This window comes from Schistocerca serialis, chromosome 3, assembly GCF_023864345.2.
Source record: "Schistocerca serialis cubense isolate TAMUIC-IGC-003099 chromosome 3, iqSchSeri2.2, whole genome shotgun sequence".
Classification (NCBI taxonomy): domain Eukaryota; kingdom Metazoa; phylum Arthropoda; class Insecta; order Orthoptera; family Acrididae; genus Schistocerca; species Schistocerca serialis.
This window is the reverse complement of record NC_064640.1, coordinates 307,433,621-307,461,087: the sequence shown is the minus strand read 5'-3', so window position 1 is coordinate 307,461,087 and position 27,467 is coordinate 307,433,621. Positions and strand designations below refer to the sequence as shown.

The 27,467-nt window shown below is 41.4% G+C and overlaps 1 protein-coding gene across 1 annotated transcript in view; it reads right to left on the bottom strand.

Annotated features, from left to right (window-relative positions):
• The window catches only part of LOC126470101 (early endosome antigen 1-like), a 208,493-nt gene that overhangs the window by 28,648 nt on the left and 152,378 nt on the right, over positions 1-27,467 (bottom strand). Inside the window, exons 9-13 of the mRNA XM_050097673.1 lie at positions 27,061-27,208; positions 16,020-16,238; positions 5,647-5,988; positions 5,333-5,554; positions 1,211-1,396 (exon numbers count right to left, since the gene is read on the bottom strand). Of these exons, the coding sequence (XP_049953630.1) occupies positions 1,211-1,396; positions 5,333-5,554; positions 5,647-5,988; positions 16,020-16,238; positions 27,061-27,208 (1,117 nt within the window). The remainder of the gene's footprint in view (positions 1-1,210; positions 1,397-5,332; positions 5,555-5,646; positions 5,989-16,019; positions 16,239-27,060; positions 27,209-27,467) is intronic.

The following is a 27,467-nucleotide window of genomic DNA, read 5'->3' as shown; positions in this document are numbered from 1 at the left end:
ATTTCAGTGGCGAAACAGCAAAGTCCTGGCAGAAACAGGGGCCGCCCATGGAAAATGAGACAGTCTCTCATCCCATACAGTTTTTGGCTCCTATAGTGATGGTGGTGGCCAGCACCAGCATGGTTCACTTTTTGCCATGACACTCTACTTAATCCCCCTGCCAGTTTCTGTTACCACCATTGAACAAAGTGAATGACACAAAACAGTGTCGCCTCCTATGCTGCTCAAGCTCTTGAAGGACAGTTAAAGAGAGGAGGAATATTATATTCCTGTCAAGTGTGAGAAGGATATTCCACAAGCAGCCAACAATATGGAGGTGGAATTGGTAAGTTTTCTTGATAAGGAGTGGAGCATAGTCACTGCACTTTGTGGCAGCAGAGGCCACAAAGTCGCAACTCAGATGGGCAAATCCTTTTGTTCTTGGCTGCTTTAAATAAACTTGCTCTCCAGCTAGAAAGTAGTTTGTATGCTTACACAAAGCACTCCTTTATGGACCATTATTTTATTGTGTTAACTGATTAGCTTCAGACTTAGAATCCGGTTTGGATGCAACTGAGACTATATGTTTCTTGTGCACAACAGACTTTGCATGCTCTGGAATTTATCGGCTTGCAACTTACTGGGTGAAGTTGCACATCACTGTCTCCTGGCTTGTAGCATTTGTGAATGTGTTCTAAAATAGTTTAAACTTGACTAGACAATTGAGCAAGTAAAGAATAATTTGTGTTGCATCCAGTGGCACATGAAACAAAAAGGGCACTCTGCATTAACCTTACAAAAAAATGAAACTACAGAATCAATGTGGCCACTGGTTTATTCAGACACATTAAAATGTGTTGTCAAACCGATAGTGTGTAGGGTACATCATTAAACAAAATTACCAATCAATGTTTAACTGTTGTCAGTGATAAACTGTTTTGCTACCCACAACATTGATGTACAGACGGGTAGTGTGTGACTGAGCCACTTGCTGACATCTACCATAAACAGGTGTTCAATTGTTAGAAATTGATGTGTACATGAAGAAATCAAATCCAAAAAAATGGAAAATTCTTTTGAATTACTTTTAAAATTAGGAATTTCAACATTTCCCTCCCATCTTTATAAAGAATGCTGCTAATCTCACTGTTAGTTCTGCACCTTCGAGTAACAGGAGGTCAAAAAAACTGCACATCAATAATTAATTAAAAACAATCCGAACAATGCTTACCAGACTGTCCTGTAGTTCACTTTTTTCTGATTCTTTGTTTTCGATTTCAGACTGAAGCTTCTGACACTCACTCTTCATTGCTTGTACCTCAGTGTCCCTAGCCTTCTCCAGGTCATTGTACTCTTCTGAGAGCTTATTCTTAAGTTGAGATACATGTTCAAGCTCCTGTTTTAGAGACTGAGTTTCCTGGAATTACAAACATGTCATGGTTTAATATTGGTATAAGTTGCAAAAAGAAAATTTGTATGAAAAATGTGTACAATTGAACATAGTTTATTTTATATGAATTACATTAGGCTGTTACTAATTTAGACATGAGAAATACATATTCTCAGAAAGCCATGTACAAAAAAAGGGGAGGGAGCGGGGCAGGTAGAGAGAAACTTGCAGATAAATCGGCAGGCAAGAGAATATTAAATGATAACCCAGGAGCAATAACTCAACTCAAGGAATACAGGAAACAAGAACTAATACTCGGGAGTGAGTGTGGTGGAGAGGGGGAGGACTAAAAAGCACTGAACAAACCATTTTATATTGCGAAGCTTAATAAAATTGGTATTTATACTAACAGTTTAGTAATGCAAAGTGCTTAAGGCAATGTACTTGAGAGCACCAGGTGTAGATGACAGAAAGACACCCACATACAGTACAAGCAGGAGTCTGATAGAAATTTTACCAGTAAGACCAAACTTAAATAAAAACAAATAATAATTCTCATAAGAAAAAGATGTATTTGGAATACATGCATAAAGAAAAATTAGAACACAGTACGAACAAATGTCAATGAACAAAGTAACATTATCTGCAAAAGGGGGGAAGGAGCAGTGAGGGACGGGGCAGAGCCAGATGAAAGGGGCAGTGATGGTGGACAAGACAGTGGTGGCAGCCAGTGTGGGAATGGCAATGGGGGATGTTGGCAGGGGAGTGGTGAAGGTGGGTAGTGGCAGGGTTGTGTGTGGTGAAAGGTGGGTGGCAAAGGTGCGGAGGGGCTGGAGGTGAAAGTGGAAAAGGCACGAGCGAGTGGGGAAGGGGCAAGCGAGTGGGGAAGCGGCGAGCGAGTGGGGAAAGGGCGAGCGAGTGGGTGAGTGGGGATGAGGGATGGGGGTGAGTGGGGTTGGGTGGGGGGGGTGAGTGGGGACAGGGACAGGGGCAAGGGGTGGGGGTGGGAGGTGGGGGCAGGGGTGAGTGAGTGCATGGTTAGTGGGCGCGGGATGGTTAGGGGGACGGAGTGGGTGCAGGGTAAGTGGGCCCGGGGGGGTTATGGGGAGGGAGGGAGTGGGGACAGGTGTGAGGGAGTGGTGAGAGGTGTGAGGGAGTGGGGAGAGGTGTCAGGGAGTGGGGACAGGTGTGAGGGAGTGGGGAGAGGTGTCAGGGAGTGGGGAATGGAGGAGGTAGTGGAGCATGAGGGAGAGAATGGTGAAGGGGGGAGGGAGTGGGGAATGGAGGAGGTAGTGGGGCATGGAGGAAGTAGTGGGGCATGGGGAAGGGAGTGGTGAAGGGGGGAGGGAATGGTGAAGGGGGGAGGGAAGGGAGTGGTGAAGGGGGGAGGGGAGGGAGTGGTGAAGGGGGAAGGGGAGGGAGTGGTGAAGGGGGAAGGGGAGGGAGTGGGGAAGGGGGAGGGAGTGGGGAAGGGGGGAGGGAGTGGGGAAGGGGGGAGGGGAGGGAGTGGGGAAAGGTGGTAGTGGTGGTAAGTGGGGAGAGGGTAAGGGGAAGAGGGGGTTAGTCGGTAGAGGTAATTGGGGTAAGGTAGAGGAAGGGGGCTGCGAGTGGGCGAGTTAGAGGAAGGGGGCTGCGAGTGGGCGAGTTAGAGGTAGGGGGCTGCGAGTGGGGCGAGGTAGGTGGGCGCGAGTGGGGAGAGGTAGGTGGGCGCGAGTGGGGAGAGGTAGGTGGGCGCGAGTGGGGAGAGGTAGGTGGGCGCGAGTGGGGAGAGGTAGGTGGGCGCGAGTGGGGAGAGGTAGGTGGGCGCGAGTGGGGAGAGGTAGGTGGGCGCGAGTGGGGAGAGGTAGGTGGGCGCGAGTGGGGAGAGGTAGGTGGGCGCGAGTGGGGAGAGGTCGGGGGCGCGAGTGGGGAGAGGTCGGGGACGCGAGTGGGGAGAGGTAGGGGGGGCGCGGTTGGGGAGAGGTAGGGGGGGCGCGTGTGGGGAGAGGTAGGGGGGGCGCGGGTGGGGAGAGGTAGGGGGGGCGCGAGTGGGGAGAGGTAGGGGGGGCGCGAGTGGGGAGAGGTAGGGGGGAGAGGTAGGGGGGGGGCGCGAGTGGGGAGAGGTAGGGGGGGGGCGCGAGTGGGGAGAGGTAGGGGGGGCGCGAGTGGGGAGAGGTAGGGGGGAGAGGTAGGGGGGGCGCGAGTGGGGAGAGGTAGGGGGGGGGCCCGAGTGGGGAGAGGTAGGGGGGGCGCGAGTGGGGAGAGGTGGGGGGGGCGCGAGTGGGGAGAGGTGGGGGGGGCGCGAGTGGGGTGAGGTAGGGGGGCAGGTGTGGGGAGAGGTAGGGGGGCGTGTGTGGGGAGAGGTAGGGGGGCGCGTGTGGGGAGAGGTAGGGGGGCGCGTGTGGGGAGAGGTAGGGGGGCGCGTGTGGGGAGAGGTAGGGGGGCGCGTGTGGGGAGAGGTAGGAGGGCGCGTGTGGGGAGAGGTAGGAGGGCGCGTGTGGGGAGAGGTAGGAGGGCGAGGTACGGGTGGCGCGTGTGGTGAGAGGTAGGGGGGCGAGGTACGGGTGGCGCATGTGGTGAGAGGTAGGGGGGCGAGGTAGGGGGGCGCGAGTGGGGAGAGGTATGGGGGCGGGGCGCGAGTGGGGAGAGGTAAGGGGGCGCGAGTGGGGAGAGGTAAGGGGGCGCGAGTGGGGAGAGGTAAGGGGGCGCGAGTGGGGAGAGGTAAGGGGGCCGCGAGTGGGGAGAGGTAAGGGGGCCGCGAGTGGGGAGAGGTAAGGGGGCCGCGAGTGGGGAGAGGTAAGGGGGCCGCGAGTGGGGAGAGGTAAGGGGGCCGCGAGTGGGAAGACGTAGGGGGCCGCGAGTGGGAAGACGTAGGGGGCCGCGAGTGGGAAGACGTAGGGGGCCGCGAGTGGGAAGACGTAGGGGGCCGCGAGTGGGAAGACGTAGGGGGCCGCGAGTGGGAAGACGTAGGGGGCCGCGAGTGGGAAGACGTAGGGGGCCGCGAGTGGGAAGACGTAGGGGGCCGCGAGTGGGAAGACGTAGGGGGCCGCGAGTGGGAAGACGTAGGGGGCCGCGAGTGGGAAGACGTAGGGGGCCGCGAGTGGGAAGACGTAGGGGGCCGCGAGTGGGGATAGGGGGACTGGGCGAGTGGGGATAGGTGGTCGGGGGAGTGGGGATAGGGGGACGGGGCGAGTGGGGATAGGGGGACGGGGCGAGTTGGGATGGGGGTGGGGGCGAGTTGGGATAGAGTGGTGCTGGTGGTGGTGGTGGTGGTGGTGGTGGTGGTGGTGGTGGTGGTGAATCGGGGAAGGGTAGTAGAGGTGAGTGGAGAGAGGATAGTGATTGCAAGCTGGGAGAGGTAGTGAGGGCAAGTTAGAGGTGTGCCGGTGGCAAGTGGTGAGGGGGTAGACTAGGTCATAAGGGAGAACCTGTTGTGGGAGTGGGGAGCAGAAGTGAGGAGTGTGTTGGGAATGTGGTGGGAGTTCGGAGGAAGAGCACAGAGGGGGAGTTGGGAGGGGGGATGAGGAGGTAGAGCCACGGCGGGGACGGCGAGCCACGGCGGGGACGGCGAGCCACGGCGGGGACGGCGAGCCACGGCGGGGACGGCGAGCCACGGCGGGGACGGCGAGCCACGGCGGGGACGGCGAGCCACGGCGGGGACGGCGAGCCACGGTGGGGAGGGCGAGCCACGGCGGGGAGGGCGAGCCACGGCGGGGAGGGCGAGCCACGGCGGGGAGGGCGAGCCACGGCGGGGAGGGCGAGCCACGGCGGGGAGGGCGAGCCACGGCGGGGAGGGCGAGTAACAGTGCGTTGGGTGCAAAATTTGAAGTGTGGGCTGGGGGCAAGGTTTGGGGAGGTTGGTGAGGCTTGGGGAAGGGGAGAGATGATGACATGCAACATCAGTACCTGAGAGATTTGAATCGCATGCGGTACAGAATCATGAAAGTACAGATCAAATGTGGGTCCATTATATGCGATAATTACCGAAAGTGTGGCCTGCAGAGAATTCTCCAGAGCTGCAATTTCTGTTTTAAAGCTTTCTTCACTGTTTTTCTTCTCTGTCTCCAATTCAGCCATACTTTTCTGGAGTTCAAACAAATCTGTCTCTAAAGAAGTTCGTTGAATCCCAATAGCTTGGATAAACTCTTCATTAGTATGTATTGTTCTCTGAAGATTCTCAATTGTTTCAGTTAATTTTTGATTCTCCTGTAAAAGATTAAAACATGTTTATAGTTTTTTTTAGCTTTCACGCTTAATGCATTCAAAAGTTGAAAGATTTACTACAGACTCTTACTTACTGCTGTCAGAGTTTGGATTTGATCCTCTTTTGCACTAAGTTCAGTTTCTAAACCACGGATTCGCTCTTCCTTAAGTTCTAATGCTCTCTGACTCTGAGAAAGCGTCTCATTCAATTCTTCTGCTTTGGAATTGATTGCTGTCAATTCATCTTCCTGTTTTTTTAACTTTATCTCCAAGTCCTTCTTTTGTTTAATGAGACCTTCATTGTTTTCCTTCAAAACACTAATTTCATGGAATTTTATGTTCACAGTTTCCTTAAGTTCTGAGAGAGCACTTTCCATGTTTGCTGAGTTCATTCTGCAACGCTCAATGGATGACGACAGTTCTTCAATCTGCATCTCCTACAGGGTTTACAATTGCAATGTCATTTAGAATAATATATGAAGTTAACTAGATGTTTAGTGATAATCTTCTCAACACTCAGTAACAAAATCATTACTGAGAGGTATGTTCAATTTCTAGTGCAACAGTGGCCAAACACAGTTAACAAGGGAACACACAGCCACACATTATTTATGCACAACACAAAGACAGGAGTGCAGCAGTGAATAGTTTTTGGACACCATATAGAGTAATTATCAGGCAGTTATCTCATGTATATCTGTATGTTTTTAAGTACTTATGCAGGCTTACTACAATCCTAACATTCCTCCTCACTTATTCTCAATTTGAAGAAGCACATGCACCAGTAACAATTTCAAAATTAAGAAACTGTTTGCATAAACTGAAACTCTGGGTAGCATAAAATTCCTCACCCCCTCTCTCTCTCTCTCTCTCTCTCTCTCTCTCTCTCATAGTATCACCTTGGCACGCAAAACAGTCTAAAGCCTCCACAGACCAATGTACATTGCTGGCCATTAAAACTGTAACACCATGAAGTCTGTGTGAAGACTATCAAATTTACTACATTCTTAGATATTCAGTTGATTAGGATTTCAGCATAAGAGCACCAAGTAGGTAATAATAAAGCCATCTACATGGTTTATATAAAGAAAGATTATGTAGCGGTTTTCTTATTCACAAATTACAATTGCATTCAATTGTTAGTTGTTTGTGAGAAGATTGTGTTACGCCTTGAGTAAGAAGAAATGTCTAGCAGTACTTGTTGGGACTTGGCGGCAGCAGCAGGATTACGGCCTATTGAGAGTGTAGTTTGCCATTCTGTGATATTGCAGGCAGGACCCTATGCCTGTCATGCAAATACGAAATTGACGGATTCAGGAGGGTCATACTCAATGGCAAGTGGGACCTCAATGGCACCCTGACGAGTACTCAACAGACGGACATATTGCAGACAGACAGTCACATTGATCGCTCGACTGGGCAAAATCATACAGCCACGTCATTTACCTGGAGTCTGGAAATTAGCTTGTTTGTAACACCAGAAATATATACATGAACAGTGGCAACAACATATGGAACACCATGGGCTGTCAGAATGGCAACCCTCAACACAACAGCAGAGAGATGACGCAGGACACAAATGGTACCACACCATCTGTTCAGACAATACCTGGGTTTGGGTATGGTATCACGATGGATTTATCCTTTTGTCCAGGTTCTAAGGAAAAGACATGTTACTCTACTGCATTTGTTACAGTCATATAGGCCCAGCACTCGGCATGATGGTACCAATGGGTACACAACACGATCATGTCTTGTTCACACAACTGGTAATTTGGACAGCAGCTGATACACTTTCGATGCATTAGGGTCAGTGACTCTGCCCTATCTACAAGGTCTCCTTGATGTTATCTTTCAATGAGATAATACAAGACTGCACGTTTCCCGTGTTATATTGCCCGTATTATACTGTCCTACTTCAATATAGAGGATGTTCAACTGTTGACCTGGCCAGCATGTACTCCAGCTCTCACTCCCATTGAAAACATCTTGTCGCAGGTTACTGAGGGACTGGCACACCACCACTCACAATTGATGAGCTCTCGAATAGAGCTGAAACACTGTGAAATAACGTACCCATATCCGCCATCCAAAGTCATTTCGATTATATACCCAACTGGGTTAGGGTCACTGTAGCTGCCAGACGCACAGCTCTATATACTAAATTTCGCATCCTGTACAGCCACAAATCACTTATAAATTTAATCATTTACAAAAATTAAAATTTTGTCACTTGCTATCCTTCATGTTGGTATAACTTTAATGGACAGCAGTGTATCTAGAAATAAAATCCTTAATTATGTTTTATGGGAATCTAGCCAAATAGATGATGACCCAACTGAGGCATATGCTAAAGAATTAATAACTTGTCTCATGGCCTGTCCTATGATATTAGGTCCTAATGTCACCACAAAGTTGAAAGTCATGAACCCTAAAGACCCAGGCTAAGTGTGCAAGTGAAGACTCATAAACCAGGCTATCCCATTCACCCAATCTCTAACGCTATAGGGAACTCAGAAGAACGGATTTCTAAATATTTACTGCAGTTGTTACAACAAAATGTTGTTTTTGAAGAAAACTTTGCTATTTGTAATAGGAAAGATCTTGTTAGTCTATTGTGTGATAAAACCTTTTTCCCCACAGTGTTCTGTTGTCTTTAGATATTAAAAATCTATACATGAATATTCCCATCAATGAGACTATTAGCCTCACTGAAAACAGTCTTCATAGACAGCATCAGCTCACAGTAGATGAGATCACTGAAACCATCTTACTTATTAAATTAATCACTTCATCTAACTATTTTTCATTCAATAATCAGTTTTATGAGCAACACAAGGGCTTAGCCATGGGTAGCTGTCTGGCGGGATTTATTGCTGTTGTTTTTGTTAATCATTTAGAAGGTGGCTACCTTAAGAAGAATGATACAGTTATATCCGAACAGATACTTTCCTATAGGTGTTACGTCGATGACATTTTTACCATCTTTGATGGTACTATGGATGAGGTCCCATGTCTGGTTGAAGATTTTAACTCGCTACACCCTCAGATGGCCTTCACTCATTAGATAATGGATGACAACAAGAATATCAATTACTTAGGCCTAGAATTACAACTATAAGGGAGTGTCAAATTTGACATATTTCACAAACCAACAACAAGCGATTTCATATTCATTCCTCTTCTTGTCATTCATATTGTCATAAGATGAGCTGCTTTAAATCAATGATTCACTGCATCACAGAACTTCCCCTTAGTCAGTCTTCTGTTTAGAAAGAATTAACTAACATTAAGCATATTGCTATCAGTAACAGTGTCAAAAAAACCTGATTAATCTAAACTTCCATTAGATCTGTTAGCAAAGAACACTAGATTTGTTAAAATCCCTTTTGTAGTCAACTTATCATATGGCCTTGCAAATCTATTCGGAAAATATCTTTTGAATGTCATATTTTCATCAACAAACAAAGTCCAGCATTGGTACATACATAATGAAATATCTAGTAAAGACAAATACGCTGAATCCGGAGTTTACAGAATTGAGTGCGTCAACTGTGAAGTTTCTTATGTGGGCCAGAAAATTTCGAACCAGATTTAGTGAACATTTGCTTTACAAGTATGGAAAAGTTAAACAGAATTACATGTACTCCATGCCGTTAGCAAACGGGAAAGGCTACATCTTTTAGAGGAAATTGTAATTCTGAAACATTCCAGTACAGGAAAATGTATTTTATTGAATGATCAGTTGATTAGCAAAAACCAGTCTTATTATGATATTATGATACCCACTATTCCAACCCACCATTAGTTTTTATTGTGAATGTGATGCTACCTTTTTTATTCCTTTTCTTTTAATTGGTTTGACTAATGTTTTAGCATCATTTTAAGTTCTATTGCTTTATAATACACTGTTTTACCGAATTTGTCTTCCACATATGTAATTTAGTTATGCAATCATTTTTTGTAAGCACATTGGGTAGCCAATGCCATCTACCTTTAATGTCTGCTATTATGGTCGTATAATCTTGCCTCTATGGCTCTATGTTTGCATGGCCAGCTTGGAGGGCTGATGTATCCTGTTCCCGACTGCATTATCCATTTGTCAGCTGTACGCAATGCTCCATGCTGAGTACGCCGGAACACAGTTGGCTCCATTCATGTAAGATTTCTTAAATTTTTTTTGGTTTGTGACAGTTTTTCCCCTCCAGAGGACACTGAAGTTATACTTGGCATTGTATTCCACATTCTGGGTTCTGTAATGCTTTAACTCATCCCATGACGACAGGACAATGGTTCCTTATAAAATTTTATCTTAATGCCATATGTGGGCATTAATGGACAATCTTGGTTTTCCACATTCATTTTCAAACAAGTTCACAGTTACGGTCAATTGTAGAGCTGGCTGCACAGCTTGTAACTTTGCGTCTTCTGTGTATTCATATTAACTCTATTTACCCACATTAATCTGTATATGCCTCACTGTTGTTGTTTTTCATCCCTAGGCCAATCTGATGATGCCCCAAAAGGGTGAAATGTGTCAGTTCCTGCAAATAAAAGAGATTTTGCAACCAAGACTGTCTTATTTCAAGAAATTCATAACTGGTTGTTGTACTAGTGCCCAGTATGGAATGGAACTCTCTCTCTCTCTCTCTCTCTCTCTCTCTCTCTCTTTTTTTTCCAGCACTATATGTTAGATGCTTACTGGTGGTCACGGAGAGTTTGTCATTCTTCACAAATGAACTGTTACAGTTTCTTGAGAGATGCTAGAAGACAGTAATTGGTGCAAAGCAGAACAAAATGACTTAACAACCAGCAATGTGGAAATGAAGGAGAACATATTACTTTATCATTAATCTCATTCATGTAGTTCTGATATTTCCAGTTGTGTGAGTGGGAAGATGAAAGTCTCTACTGGGAACAATCAATGTGCCATGAAATGAACACAGGACCTAAAATAGTTTTTCATTACTTACTTGAAACCTTCACATTTAGTGTGATCTTATGGCTCACTGAAAAGTCGTGACATCGCAAATCATTACATTACCTGAAGTTCTCAGTGTACTGTTATTTGGTTAACAACGATCCTCAGATGTACAAAATCAGCAGTTACTCTTATGGCAGCCTAATTTGTATCAGATATAATAATCTTCTTCTATGACTCACTTCCTCCATCAGTAAGTTTTATTTTCTCAGCTACTGCATTTATTAGATGAAATATTTAAATGAACTCTACATGATGTCATGAAACTACATATGATAGATCCATAGTATAACTGCAAATGTTGTCACCAATAAACCAACTAAGACAGCACTGCCAATCTGCCACTGTTTTAAGTCTAAAAAATCATATGTCAACAAAGCACAGTAAATCACAGATATTATGGCAGCTCGAAACACTTTATAGATGAAGATAATGTTATCGACATATACACTCATGCTCATAAATTAAGGATAATGCTGATACATGGTGAAACAATGCTCTGGTTGTCAGTTTGCGGGTTTGAATCACCTCGGGGTATGACTATGCAGTGCATTTGGCCTGTGGTCATCGCACGGTGGTGCTGGCAGCAGTCCACATACGCAGAGGTGTGTTGGTGCATGTCGGAGTACGGTGCAGTGAGTAAGAGTGCAGACATTTTCAGATGTGCTAATGGTGATTGTGTGTTGAAAATGGCTCAAAGAACACATATTGATGACGTTATAGGGGGTAGAATACTAGGCCGATTGGAGGCTGGTCAAACACAGCAGGTCGTAGCACGGGCCCTCCGTGTGCCACAAAGTGTGATCTCAAGATTATGGTGACAATTCCAGCAGACAGGAAACGTGTCCTGGCACTACAGTATGGGATGTCCACAGTGTACAACACCACAAGAAGACCAATATCTCACCATCAGTGCCCGCAGATGACCACGGAGTACTGCAGGTAGCCTTGCTCGGGAGCTTACCGCAGCCATGGGAACAGTTGTCTCCAGACACAAAGTCTACAGACAACTGAACAGGCATGGTTTATTCGCCCGGAGACCTGCAAGGTGCATTCCACTGAGCCCCGGTGACAGGAGAGCCTGTAAAGCCTGGTGTCAAGAACACAATACATGGTCATTGGAACAGTAGTCCCATGTTATGTTCACAGACGAGTCCAGGTATAGTCTGAAGAGTGATTCTCACTGGGTTTTCATCTGGAGTGAACCAGGAACCAGGTACCAACCCCTTAATATCTTTGAAAGGGACCTGTATGGACGTCATGGTTTGATGGTGTGGGGTGGGATTATGATTGGTGCACGTACACCCCTGCGTGACTTTGACAGAGGAACTATAACAGGTCAGGTGTATCAGGACACCATTTTGCACCAGTATGCCTGCCTTTTCAGGGATGCAGTGGGTCCCACCTTCCTCCTGAGGGATGATAATGCATGGCTCCACTGAGCTGCCATCGTGGAGGAGTACCTTGAAACAAAAGATATCAGGCTAATGGAGTGGCCTACCTCTTCTCCAGACCTAAACCCCATTGAGCACGTCTGGGATGCTCTTGGTCGACATATCACTGCACATCTTCAAACCCCTATGACACTACAGGAGCTCCGACAGGCACTGGTTCAAGAATGGGAGACTATACCCCAGCAGCTGCTTGACCACCTGATCCAGAGTATATGAACCCATTGTGTGACCTGTGTACGTGTGCATGGTGACCATATCCCATATTGATGTCGGGGTACATACGCAGGAAACAGTGGCGTTTTGTAGCACATTTGCTTCGGGATGGTTTTTTCAACTTATCACTGATACCGTGGACTTACAGATCTGTGTCGTGTGTGTTCCCTGTGTGCCTATGCTATTAGTGACAGTTTTGTGTAGTGCCACATTCTGCAGTTATCCTTAATTTATGAGCATGAGTGTAGTAAGTCAGAAAATAAATTCTGAATGTGAAGTGTTTATAAATGGGTTTACACATTCTGAACAATCCTTGAATCAGCTTCAAATAGAGGTTTTTTTACATGTAACAAAAAGAAATGTATGTAGTTACCTGCTTCTTTCTTCCATGAGCCTGTTGCATTGTCATAGCATGGGGAGATGTGTTACTCCCACGTGGAAGGCAGCAGATAGGAATGCCAGAAAACTTGAGCAAACTAAACTAGCTCTACCAGACCAAACACAACTTAGCTGGAGAACATCTAGACACCCCTCTTGATCCCAACAATCAAGCTGTAATTCTGTGTTCTTATTCTAAAGAACACTCTCCATTATGCATTCAACTTGTAAAATCGTCATCATGGAACTAATGGTACCAATACAATTGTACAGGCCCTGGATGGAAGTACAATTATTTCTGATTATCAGATTCTGTGGCATCGGGAACATCACGCACAGAAGAATCAGATCTCCCCAAAATCTCTTCATCGCAAGAAAAATAACTTTTCAAGAGCTATTAATATCAGGACCCTGCCAAAAACTGGAAAACTTAAACAACTGACTGACATCCTAGAAAATTTGCCACTGAGATCCTCCTAATTTATGAAACATATTTCCTAGTTGAAAACCATTTCAACTTCAAGAACTGCAGGATATTTAAAGGACAACAAGCAGTAAAAATCAAAGGCAGTTTATCAATACTTGGACTTTAAGAGCAGTAAGGAAAACAATCCAAGATTCAGTTGATGGCCTTACATCCCCACACGAAAGAATTTCAGTCCATACAGCGAAATCAAGCAACAAAGCTTATGCCCCATTAATAGTGATAGCAAGAAAAATCTTCAGAAAGTAGATTTTTAGGAAACACTAGAGGATGACAAGCAAGAGAAGCTTATTAGGTGATTTTAAGGCATAAGATGGCATGGAAAAGAAATCCTTGTCGATAGTAAGAATTCACCCAGTGCATCAATGGATGAATAAGAATGGAGAATGTCTAATAAGCTTTTGTTCATCATCTGCATGGAGTCCTGTGTCTCCACAGTTTGCAAGACCTCTATGCAGAGAGAAAATGTGGAAATCCCAAACTCATTATTAGTGGAATTCCAGATTGGTCATGTGTCAATTTCTGGAAAGGATATGTACAAGGTTCAAAATGTCTGTGTACAGAAGGGAGTCATTGATTCAGATTACAACTTAACACAAATCAAAATTAGGTTCCACCCAAACAGATCCAGATTTAAGGGCAATGATTTCCTAGAGTTAATACAGACTGCCTGGAGAAGAGTGCTGAGGATTTCACTCGTGATATACAAGAAAAAGATCCCAAGGAGTGGTCAGACCTCCACAACACAGTACAGGCATCAGCCACTAAATTATGACAGCCAACCTAGAAACATAAACATAGTTGACAATTCGCAATGAAGTTGTCGATGAGTGATCATTGGTATGGAGTCAATGGTATGGACAACACACATTTGAAAGATGGGAGTCCTCATTGTAGATACAAAAATCAACCTCAAAAAACAATTTTCTGCAAAAAATGTCCCTACGACAAAAGCAATCTCATACAGATACAGTATGAATTCAAGAAAACAACACCTGAAATTTCTACACGACATTCTATGAGGATCTATCTGGGTATACACCAAGAAACAAGTGAGATAATTCAATCACACAAAAATAGAAAATGACCTAGAGAGGATGGCATAACTGCACACATGTCAAAAATAGAAGATGATGAACTCATAAGAAGAATTTTTGTACTCTTAACAAAAAATGGAAAACTGGAACAATTCCAAAGCACTGGAAAAAAGTTGTTACACATACATTGCATAAAACAGGTGATGGGAAAGACGTCAACAACCACAGAGGACAATCTCTTTTTCCAGTTATATAAAAGATTTTATCCAAAACTCTCTTAAACAGGGTTCAAGAGTAAACAGAACATTTGATTTTTGAGTATTAAGCAGGCTTCAGGAAAGGTAGATCGTGTGACAAGCAAATTTGGTTGCTGAAGGTAATAATTTTTAAGAATACATCAAAGTCCCAACACATTCGTCAACTTTGTGGCTCAAAAGAAAGTGCCTGCTGGCAGGCAAACCATTTAGGACACTTTAGAAGAGTTCAGAGTAGGCAGGATGATTAGTGAACTAACCTGACAGACTCTCACAGACACAGAACCTCAAGTGAAGTTTCTTACTGAAATAACTGAGCATTTTGAAGCATTTAGAGGAGTTTGATAAGGAGATGGTCTCTCCCCATTTCTGTTTAACATAGTGTAAGATACGAGAATCAAAGTGAAGCTTTTGCTGATGATCTATCTATCTTCAGTAAGACAAGTATGCCATTACAAAGTTAAGCAAGATAGCATCAGAGACAGGCCTCCAAATATCATATAAGAAGAATCATTTGATGGAAAAATTTACATAAAAATATCAGAAGAGGCCCAACACAAATGAAATATGTGACAACTTCATATGTGTCTTCTTTTAAATATCTCACAGAAATCATAGTACCATCTGGACTGGCCAATTTAGGAAGAGTCACCAAACTCAAGAAAACATACAGAATAACATGAAAGTGCTACAATAAATGAGTGATTCTTTTAATGTGAAACTTCAACATTACAAGACAGCTGTTTTGCCCGAAGCATTATAAGCCACAAAAACTATATTTCACGGTAGCCACTAAAAAGTTGATTAAAGTGGAGAGGAACAGCAAAAGATTCTCAGAGAAATTTATAGTCACATTAATACAAACGGTATATTGATTAAAGGAAAAAAACTGCAGACATATACACAGCAATTGATAGGTTCACTGATGCAATACGTAGAAGACACTTGAAATTCTATGGTCACACGTGCAGAATGGACAGTACTAGATTTACTAAAAAAACTCTTAATACAATAAATTTAAATAAGGTAAAATCACTTCTTTAGAAGAAAATTAAGGGGGCTTATGAGAAATGATCACCACAGATGATACGATTGCAGAAAGCAAAGCCTTTGAATTCCTTGCTGCAAAGCACACATTCATGGAGAAAGCTAAAATGACCACTGGAAAATAATGGACACAGGAACACAAGAAACAACATAGCAAATTCGCAGAGAGATTTTGGCAAAGAAGAAAAGGATGCTGTCAGACGGAGCTAACAAGTTCACACACACTCTATAACTGGGCATATGGAAGGAAGGACGTAAGAAAGGAGAATTGCTTCTTTTTTAAGGACATCATGGTACAAATAAATAGCCTAGGGACGAATGACCTCAGCAGTTTGGCCCCATAGAACTTACCACAAATTTCCAAATAATTACCTTTTATATACGAGCAGAATAAAATAAAATTAAATTCACACTTTACTGCCAGGAAAAGCGATACCATGTTCACACATCAGGCTCCTATTTCACTTCACTTCAACAATAAATCATGAAGTGTATTCAACAGTAATACACTGATTGCATTAGAGAGAACCATTTAGAAGTATATTAACAATACATTGTGTAAAATTGCTATTTTCAACATTTTAAATGGATTCTTCACAAGAATGCAAAATTTTATGTACCTTTTCTTCCAAAGATCTCTGCAACTCAGATGCATTATTGCTCATTGTCCCCAAGGAGCCTTCCATTGATTTTAATTCTGCTTCTTTTGTTTCCAGTTCCTTCATACATTCTTGGTACTTAGTTGTAACATTCTGAATCTGCATTTTTAACTCCTGGACATATTTATTTTTCTCATCCTCCTTCTTTTCTAATGATTTCATTTTCTCTTGTAATGATGTCTGGAACATTTAAAAATTAATTACTGTGTATATACAGCTAAATATCAAATTTTTAAGTTCTAAACCTAAGTATTTTTCTAAAATACTGTTTATACTGTTAGAACATGTAGGATCTTAATTACAGATAACAAAGATGATGTGTGATATAGACATTGTTGGAAATGCCCAAGATCTGTTAATCATTTTGCCAGTTTTTGGTGGAGCAAGCAATTATCTTTATGGGCTAACAGGGTCATATCGTATGGTGCATCTGCCAGGGCAATTCTTTTTTGAAGTACCATAGCACAGGATAGTTTTCTTTAGACTGCACAAAGCACAGTTGGATGTTCACCAGCATAATAGAGATACAAATTTCTTTTCCAGTTGGACACTGAAACATTACATTATCACAGAAATGCTGTCACCCCTGGATGAATCTTTTTTTTTAAAAAAAAGCTGGATGTCCAAAGAAATGTTCAGCAGCTAGTAGATTTACAAGATTGAACACTTTTATACTTATCTGTGGTTCATTCGGAAAGATAATGGCTGCCGCTGAGAGATATCATTGTGACTACCTAGGGCCAAGTTCACACAGAAACATTGTGGAGCCTAGGCAGAGAGACTGATTTCCTAAATGTAGTTGAAAATGACTGAAAGAAACAGCATTCCTTTCATTTACACACATGCACACACAGTGTCGTGCAAACTTAGTTCACAATCATAGTTATAAGTGAAATACTCTTAACTGTGAAATCACACTTCAATTTTATAATGCTGTTATGTTATTTTTCTAAATTGCAGTTTCTTGGAAGTTATGCCAGAAAGGGATTCACTGCCAGGAAGTTTCCAAGCAGTATACACGCCGCTGCAGATTGCAGGAATCACTCTGATGTTAGTCAGTTGCAAATAATGGAATTACAGCATGCTTATTTGTACTTTGCTGTCTAAAAAAAAAAAGTTCTTTTTTCCCCCCAAGGTAAGTCTTTCCGCTCCCGGGATTGGAATGACTCCTTACCCTCTCCCTTAAAAACCCATATCCTTTCATTTTTCCCTCTCCATCCCTCTTTCCTGACGAAGCAACCGTTGGTTGCGAAAGCTAGAATTTTGTGTGTATGTTTGTGTTTGTTTGTGTGTGTGTCGACCTGCCAGCACTTTCATTTGGTAAGTCACATCATCAACCTATTACTTTATATGAGATGATTTATTTCTTATCATATGACATGAAATATAGGAGTAATTAGATTATTCCATGTACTCCTTAGACAGGCAATGATTTACTTGAGTTGGTTTGGATCTAGTGCACTCAATGAACAAGTGAGGTTAGACCTTTTTAAGCTTAACATAAACAAGTAAATAAAGAACTTCCAAATCAAAAATCCATATCAAGTTAATGTGACTGGCTAACCATTGGTACAAACAATGGGTAAGAGCCTGCCATTCTGAAATATGTCAAAATCGTTGGATGGCACTCTGCACAGGCTCAAGTGCATGAACAAGTGCACATACTCTCACTCCTGCACACACCACCATAATTTCATGAAACGTTAATGCTCAAACAAAATGATTTTTAGTTAAAAATGAACACTGAAGAAGTATAGAGGGTGTTAACAACTTTTTCTCCCTCATATAAGTGGCAACCTGACCACTGATACTGAAAAAGTGAAAGTGTCTGCCAATATGCAATAAGTTAAAATGTGTGCTCTATTATGGGGCTTTGGAAAGGTTCAAAATCATGAAATGTGTAATTTTTACTTTTTTGTGTTTTAAAAATCTACAGACTTTCCCCTTTCAATTGACATATAATTTATTCAGTTCAGAAGACTACAACTATTTTAAAAATATTTTTGAAATAATTCTGCATGGGCATGATCCACTGTGCCACTGTTGCTGTCAAATGTTGTACTCGTGAAGCTACATGCTCACATGTACATTTTATTGATGTGAGAGAAAATAAATGTTGGGGCTAACCTGTGATAATTCGATACATATCGCTTACTCAATTGTTGTGTGTTTCATGTTTATTTACTCTTTTGGAATCCTGACATTATTCTTAGTGAATTCTGTTCATTGAAGTTTTTGTTTTATTGAAGGATAATCATGGGTAAACATAAAGTGCCTAGAAATCCTCTGTAGGCTTTCACGAAATGGAGAAATATTGGAAAGCCAAAGGTAGGTGTTATTACAGTAAACAATAAAGACAATAACCAAGTGTGTGAACCTACTCTTGCTGGTACACCGGCCTACTGCAATGAAAGTGAGAAAGAAAGTACGTAGCAGAGGAAGCTTGGTTCAGTTAATGAAAAGTATGATTGTTTTATGGGTGAATCGGATGTGAATGAAATATTTGATATGTTTTCAAATTGTGTAAGATGTATTCAGTGTAGTGAAGTCGGTCTGGAACAATCTATAAAAAATCACGTAGAACTTGCCAGTGAAATGGAACTTTGTGGTAAGTGTTCATACATGACCATCTTGTGGAACAATGTCGCAGTGACTCCAAATGAAGAAAATGGTAGCAAAATCCATGAACACGACATTAGATCTGTTTGTGCCCTGTGTACAATTGGTAAGGGTACTACTGCAGGTGCAGTTTTCTGTGGCATGATGAATCTTCCAAATCCCCCAACCAAGTTTATGAACTATAATAGATTTATAGAGTCTAAAGTAGAAGATATCAGTATAGAATCTATGAAGAAAGCTGTGGAAAAGTCAGTAATAGAAAGCAGTGATGTAACAGAGACTTGACTGCAGGATTCAATAGTACTTGGTATAAACGGGGACACATCTCTTCATGGTGTAGTATCTGCCACCAGAATGTACACTGTGATTCTATAAGTTTCAAACATACTCAAGAACTGAATTCCTATGGTGATAATGACGTAGTGCGGAAATTTGAGTGTCTTGGACATGTACAGAAATGAATGGGATCTAGACTTTGGCAACTGAAAGTTTCGTACAAAAAACAAAAGCTCAGTGATGACAAGAGGAGGACAAAGAGGAAGCTGGAGGAGGAGTTTGCAGGAGATGAAGATAATCCATCCTCAACAACTGAAGCTCAAATACTTTCTGAGAAAACATGTAATTTACAAGTGCTATTTTAACAATGGAAAGATAGGGCTTTCCAGAGCCCCTCAAATTTTTTAAAATCTCTATACACTTCTCCAACCTCTGCTAAAATCGAGGCCAAGTTCATAGCTAATTGCAGGGATACACTCTTGTAAGCATATAAAACATAATGATCTAATACATAGTGTACCCATAAAGTTATTCCACCACAGGATTGTGCATATCACGGGGCCAGTAAGAAGCACTTCATCACACTTCCTTGGTCACTGTTGGATAATCACTTTTACTTGCCACAGTTATTTGACCCTCACTTTCCTGACACTTTTCTTCCAGTCAACACGTGCCCTGTGACTCAAAAGCTTGGGCATTAGAAAAGGGTCTTACACCTCGACACTAAATGTATTGTGCAGACCTTCTTTGTTGCTGCATAGGCCATCCATTGTGTCAAATGCCCCACATGTCCTAGTAGCTGGCAAAATATCACCTACTTCTCTGGATGCAATTCACTCAGAGAAAACACATGAGGAATTTGTGTAGCTCGAACACATCTTAGCTGCCTTAGTGCCCTTACTATTGCATATTCTGAGTTGTAGACAGTGATTTGTGGGGTGAACCGAAGAGCAGCCAAAGTTGTCTCTCTGCTTAGACCCATTTCTGTAGATTGGCATAGAGCTGTGGTGCTGATTTAAACTGTAAAATAATCTCTTAAATATATAGTCTGCAGTGTTATCACTCTTGTACTCATTTATAAGTTCAAAATAATTCTGCACCTTGTTATCAACCAGTGTCAATGTCCAATGCAACCTTGGCCCAGTTTCCTTTGTCCTCACCAAATGTCACTATGTTTACTTCTGCAAGGATCCCAACTGACAGTTAATTGTACACAATTTAAGAATGCTATTTACACAGGCAGTTACTCAAACAGGTGAAAGAGACTGCCAATTAAACAACATCCTTAGAGCCTGACGTAACATGAGAACATGCCATCAGATGATTAATGAGTACTCCTTATTATTGACATAGAGGCTGGGACTGGCAATTATGATATTCAGAAACATAGTCCTCATTTATACATAAAGCCAGCATCAACAATCTTATCAGGACCACACTAAAGCATTGTAAACCCACAGAAGAAATAACGGCTGCTTTGCAAGCCCTGTGCTTCAACATGTTTAGTTCATTAACAGAGCTTGTTTTTAAGTCCTTTAGGTGTGGTATCCATATAAGTTAGTAATTAAATGAAAGCTCCAGAAACCTCACAGACTTTTTCACACCTCGAATAGAGCCCATCACTATCAATGTAGGTGCACTAAATGTGTATTGTGAATTGTGGAAGCATACCCACATTGTTGTTGCTGCCTAAAACTTAAAGACTGTATGCACTGCCCTTGTCTCACAGATATTTAACATCAGTTTCAACACACATGATGCTGTTACACGGTTGGTGAAGGAGCAAAATCAAGCAAAAAAGTGATTGAATTCAGGCCGCTGTGTTGGCTCACTTATCTTAAGCTACGGAGGATGATAGCAAACTCTGTGAAGCTTAATATACTTCCTTGTGGAAAACTGTTTTTCCAGTTAAAATTGTTTCCGCGAGGATTCCACAATTTTGTATTTACAGTACCATTCTGGGCCAAGGACACTATATGCAACATGGGAATTTCATAGCACATAAATGAAATTTGAGCTGCTTGCCACATTATGCAAGAACCAACCATATTATAAAGTGTACAGTACTGCCCATAAAAGTACAGGGCACCTATATTTGCAAGAGTGTAATTGAGGAAGTTATACTTTATTGACACTTAGCATGAAATATGTATCCTTTCAAAATACACAATAAAAACTGCTGTGTGTAATCCCTAGGATTTCATACATGAAAAAAGAAATTCAAGTCATGAGGTGTAGTCAATCACATAACAACAGTAAAATATGCCTGAATACTGGAGCACACAATATTATTGATGTCATAGTTTGATGGTATAGTTGACAGGCAAATAAGTTGAGGCGCAATGGCAGGATTTGAATCAAACATCACATTTGGCAATTGTTTTTTTTTCCTTTTTGTTTTATTGAGCAAATTTTTTTACTCTATTAAGAATACCAAAATAACAGAGTAACTGTTCACAGTTTTTAATACAATTTTTTTGGTCATCAAAGGTGCACAGCTTGTGGTTTTTCTACCACATAAAATCCTGACCAAAGGTCTTCCGCTTCAATGGATATCTGTGTACTGTGAGGAAAAGAGTACGAGGTGAGTAATAAATATCTCAATTTCTGCCATCTCCTCCTAGCCAGCTAAGGCGATGTTCCAATATGCAGAGTCGGGTCTGGTTTCTCATATGGTCTGTTTTGTCTCTAGCCATAGATTTTTAATGGGGTTGAGATCTGGTGCAGGAAGAGGCCTTTCAAAAAGAGAAATCTCATTCTGTTCTGCAAACCATTGTTGCACCATAGTTGACATGTGTACTGAGGTCTGATCCTGCTGGAAACAAATTAATCCTTCAGGACATAATTTTCACACTGATTGTATCATAAAACCACCCATAATATGACTATATTGGGTAGCATCAATTAGGTTATCTACCATGAGAAGCAATCCAAATCCACAGCAACATGTCCATTCCTAAACTACCACAGGCACATAGCCACTGTGGTTGGATAATCTTATTGCATATTATCATACAGGCAGTCTCTTCCTGAACTTCGTCTTGACAGTTTATCAATTGACAAATGTCATAAAGCCATTCAAAATGAACAAATCTTTTGCACTGTGCGAACTGAATAAAAGACACTTTGATGTATGCAAATTTCTTTTGCCGAACAGTTGCCAGAAAAGAAACTTTTATTCTATGCAAGAAAACACATCTGTGCACAATTAGTTAATGATAAGAGTTGGATTCTGATTATAACTACATAGTGTGTTATTCTTATCTGTATTATAATGTTAGTCTGTAATTTTTGTATGAAGTAAAGATTATCTCTAGTCTTATTAAATAGGGTAAAACTGAAAAAAGGATGAGTATTAAAGCTCTCAAATGTGATGACTGTTGATCTTGATCTTTCTGAAAACTAAGGCCTTATGACCTAAACTGTGCATGGACACATTTAGAAAGACAAAACTGTTTAACTTAGTTTCAGGATGGGAATGTCATCATTTACCATATTAGTTATTATTCCCGCATATTGTTGCAGCATTCTCCCGTGTTGACTGACAGTCTTAACATGGTGAGTTATGTTTGTCAACACACCATCTGTTCTATAACTGCCAAAGGCATTACACAATTCAAGATCAGATACCTGAATCACCTTCCTCTGAGTCCAGCCATTCTGTTCATGAGCCATATCTCATCATCAGCAGGCTGTTCAAGACTTCTTCATTCTCCCTGTAGAGGAAGGGATTTTGACAGTGTTGGAGGAAGGAAACAATATCAGTTCAGAATAATGAACTTGCAAACACATGACGACAAAATCCCTTCTTTGAATCATGGTGTAGTTTAAACATACTATTGTGTTTCCCATGTCAGTTGGCATGGTTCAGTGCCAGATGTGGGAGGTTGCACTGTGAAGCAAACATGTGGCCATCAAGGGGAAGCTCTGTGATGACCATCAACTCTACCAATTACAATTGGTTGGATTACACTTTGTGAGTATTCTTTCAATTACTCTCATCTGGCACCTGCCTACCCGGTAATTAGTTATATGCAGTTGCACCACTTTAATCTGATCTATGGACACAGTCCCAGATATTAAATGAATGTAACTCTTTCCACAGATTGTTCAGCAATCAAACAATAACAGGTTTTTCCTGTTATTTATGTGCAATGTGTGACATTTGTTTTCATTGAGAGTGAACTGACAATCCTTGTAATAAGGATTTTCTAGGAAGACAATAGCATCAAGGAGCTTATCCGAGCAATTTATATATATTACAAAGGTTCTATAACACTCCCTTAGGACATTTCTCAAGCTACTTTTAAGTCTAATATTTTCTCTTCATTCAGAATTATTTTTGTATTCTATTTGCAAGGAATTCTTGAATCCAATCACAAAGGTATCCTTGCTTTTTGTTCTTAGGCAGCACTGGGGAACTGTATTGAATGTCTTTTGGAAGTCAAAGAAAGCAGCACCAACCTGACCACCAACACGTACTGCCTTCTGGGTTTTGTGGATGAACAGAGTGAGCTGGGTTTCACTTGGTTATTGTTTTCGGGATCTATGTTGACTTCTACAGATACTTTTGGTTTGCAGAAAGGACATAATAAACAAGCATCAAGTGTGTTTCAAAATTCTACAGCAGACTTATGTCAGTCATATATGAGGTATGATCAAAAAGTAACGGGAATTTTTTAATTTTGTGGGCTTCATACAACCAATTTTCAATTTTTATTTATCTCATCAGTACACATGTTCCTGATGGATGTTTGCATTTTCAGCTGTTTTGAATATTTAGTTTACAGGTGACAGTTCGAGAGCTTGGCAAATTTTTATTTTCGAAAAAGATGGAACAAAGAATTTTCATTAAATTTTGCTTGAAAATGGCATAAAGTGCACCACCACATTCAGAATGCTGACTGTGGTTTTTGATGAATCTACAATGAGTAAGGCAAGAGTTTACGAGAGGTACAAACATCAAAGGGGGTTGAGAAGATATTGAAGACGATGACATCCCTGGACACCCAACCACACCAATTACCGATGACAATGCGGAAGAAGTAAGGAAAAGGGGCCTGGAAAAATCACCAAATCACCATCAGAGAGGTTGCTGATGATGTCGGCATATCCTCTGGCTCATGCCAAGCAATTTTTTCAGATGTTTTGGGCATGAAACAAGGACCAGTAAAGTCTGTTCCAAAACTGTTGACTTTCAACAAAAAATGATGTTGAGTAGCAATCGCTGAGAAATTGTTGAATGAAGTCAACAATTATCCAGAACTTCTAAAGAAGGTTATAACAGATGATGAAACATGGGCATATGGATACGAAGTCGAAACCAAAGCCCAATCATCCCCAATGGAAACTGCTTGAAGAGCCAAGACTGGGGGACAGAGGTGGGGGCGGGGGGTCTGACAAGTTTGATCACATGTGAAGGTTATACTCACTCGTTTCTTTTATTACAATGGGATAGTGCATCAAATGTTCTTGCCATATGATCGTATGGTCAATAAGGAGTATGACCTGGAAGTTTTGGGTTGTTTGTGTAAAGCAATCCAAAGAAAATCATCATCAGAATTGTGGCAAAACCAACCATTGAAATTGCACCACGATAATGCTCCCGCTCACACCTCAATGCTTGTTTGTGATTTTTTGGCAAAAAACAAAACTGTTATGTTGTCTCAGCCATGGACATGTCTCCCTGCGACTTCTTTCTATTCCTGAGGCTGAAGAGAAACATGAAAGAATGTTGTTTTGCCTCCACTGATGAGACAAAAACAGAATTGCTGAAGGAACTGAACACCACAACCTTAAGTGAGTTTCAGAAGTGCTTCCAAGATTAGAAAAGCACTGGGAAAAGTGTATTATATCTGAGGGGAATTACTCTAAAGGGGAGAAAGTTGATGTCAAATAAATAAAGGTTCTCAAAGAGAAACAAAAATTCCCATCAGTCTTTGATCACACCTCATAGGTTTATAGGTGTGTGCATCTGTCTGAAGACCCTTCTTGAAATCAAAAAATGACCTTCGTATTTTTCCAACCACCTGTGCTCCTCCACTGACTTATGACAGACTGCTGCTAGAAGAGGTGCAACTTCCTTCACATACTCTATGTATTATTGCATAACTACGCCATCAGGTTCAGTTGCCTTTCCTCTGTTAAGTGATTTTAGTAGAACTTTATATCCTGTGGCCGCTTATTTGGATTTTGGTGTTTGTACAATGACGACTGTTTGAATCACACTACCACCTTCCTCGTTGGACCATAGCTGAAAACAGAATTTAGTATTTTTGGCCTTATCTCTTTCATCCTCCTGTGCCAACATGGATACTGAGAGACTGGACAAATGGCCTTGATACAGTTACCGAGTTAATGAAAAACCAGAATTTCTTATTATTTTCTATCAGATGGTAGATTTTTACAATGTTGAACATTCCACACGTAGCTATCCTTTCATTCATTTTGGCTTACTTCTGATTTTGTTTTTCTGCATGGTTTCTGCTACGTTTAACTCTGTGGTGAAGCACTCTGTACTTCCGGATAATCTTTCTAATGAGCTGTTGAGACATGGCAGGTCTTTCCCATCCCTTATGACTTTGCTTGTTACAAACTTGTCTTGAATTTTGTCCATTTGTACTCCACAGTTGTGTTCATAAAGATGAAAGTTTGATGCTGACTGCTCGGGTTACCCGAAATCTGTTTCCTGCTGCACTTACTAGGCATAAATATGTCCACACCTTTTTAGCACTGCACTTGACACTCATTATAAGTTAAGCTACATATGCCTAAAAACCCCTGGTTCCAGTTGTCTGACAAAAGATGTGAGCTGCAGAAAACATGCTGAAGCCAAAAACCCAATTTTTTAAGATAATATATCTTCAACAAAGCTTTTTGGTTAGGGAACATCTAATACCTGTTCAATTTAGTCTGCTCAACTTAATCATAGATTTTACATATGAACCCTATTGCTTTCACACACACACACACACACACACACACACACACACACACACACACACACACACACACAAAACATTTACTTTCTTATGCGAGTGTCCTGGATAAATAAGACATGGTTTAATTTTTTCAGACTGACAGCACAATGTACATATTTGCATTTCATGAGTTTTAGGGAGCTGCCCCAATTTTGACAACGCACAGTGTAGCTCTTAAAGGAAAAATAATAATGCATTGCTCTTCTATGAATTGACAACTGCTGTTATTAATCTGAAATCACAAAATAGGGATTTTTTTTTCCTTGTGTTCAACGAATACTATTATCAAAAGTATAGTGAATGTGGGAACAGGCAAATCAACACAGGGTTCCAGTACAAGACGAATTCAGATAAAACTTGAACATGAGCCAGTCATTTAAAATGCCTCTAGTAGCTTTTTAATACAACTACTTTCATCCAAAAGGATTATATACCTTACCTGCAATCACCCTCAATGACAAACTAAATGCCATACATTTGCAAGCATTCCAAATTTGTTCAGAGTGCACATTATTAGATAATTTACTCTCTGATGTAATTGGAATTACTAAATCACATTTATTTACTGTTATAAAGCATAAATTTTATAGTCAACAAACATTAATTATGCTCTCTCCCTACCTCCCAAGTTTTTACAACAGAACATATTATTACCAGTTAATTAAGGCAGTCACAAGCATTGTATCACTTTATAGTCTCATAAACCAAATTTGTAATGACAATAGGCTAGTTCTTACCCAGTAGATATAACACCGAACAAAAAAGCAATTCATTGGTGAAATAATGTAAAGCTTTCTATTACAGATAGATGGGGTGGATGATTTTTGAGATCTTTCTCATAAATTCATGAAATTCACTGAAACACTACAATTAAAGAGCAAAGTGAAAGCCATATTTTAAGAATGGTTGCCAGAAAACTCACTAGGTCTCTTACAAAGACATGCTTGAAATCAATGCAGCTCCTCATTCAACGTGATAACAACACAACTGATTCCAAAGATTTTTTAACGAAGGCATATTGAAACTGCTTTATAAATAAAACACTACAGTACAAATATATTTGTAATAGTTACATCTCACAGCTTAAGTTCCGTTTCCAATTTGTGTTTAACAGTAAAAGAACTTACCGTCTCCTGAGTCAGTTGCTGAATTACTGTTTTTGCACCTTCTCCAGCTTGAATTTTAGCAACTAATTCCGCACGTTCACTTTCCTGCTTAGCACTAACTTCTTTACTTTTTTTCAAAGCGGAGCTCAGTTCTTCAATTTTGAAGTCTCTGCAAAGGGATATAATTGAAACTTCACTCGAATGCAAGACTATCAAAACCAAAAATAAAGCACCCAGGTATCTATTTTTAATCACTGCAGTAATGAAAAACTATTTGGCATCTTTAAGGAGGCAGTTCATAAGCTATGATTACATCTACATTTATTCTTCATAAAATACAGTATGACTATTACAGACAGGGCCTGTTACAAGCAATATGAGATTGCTTTTCACTGAACAGGGGAAATACAACTTCCTTTTATGCTTCT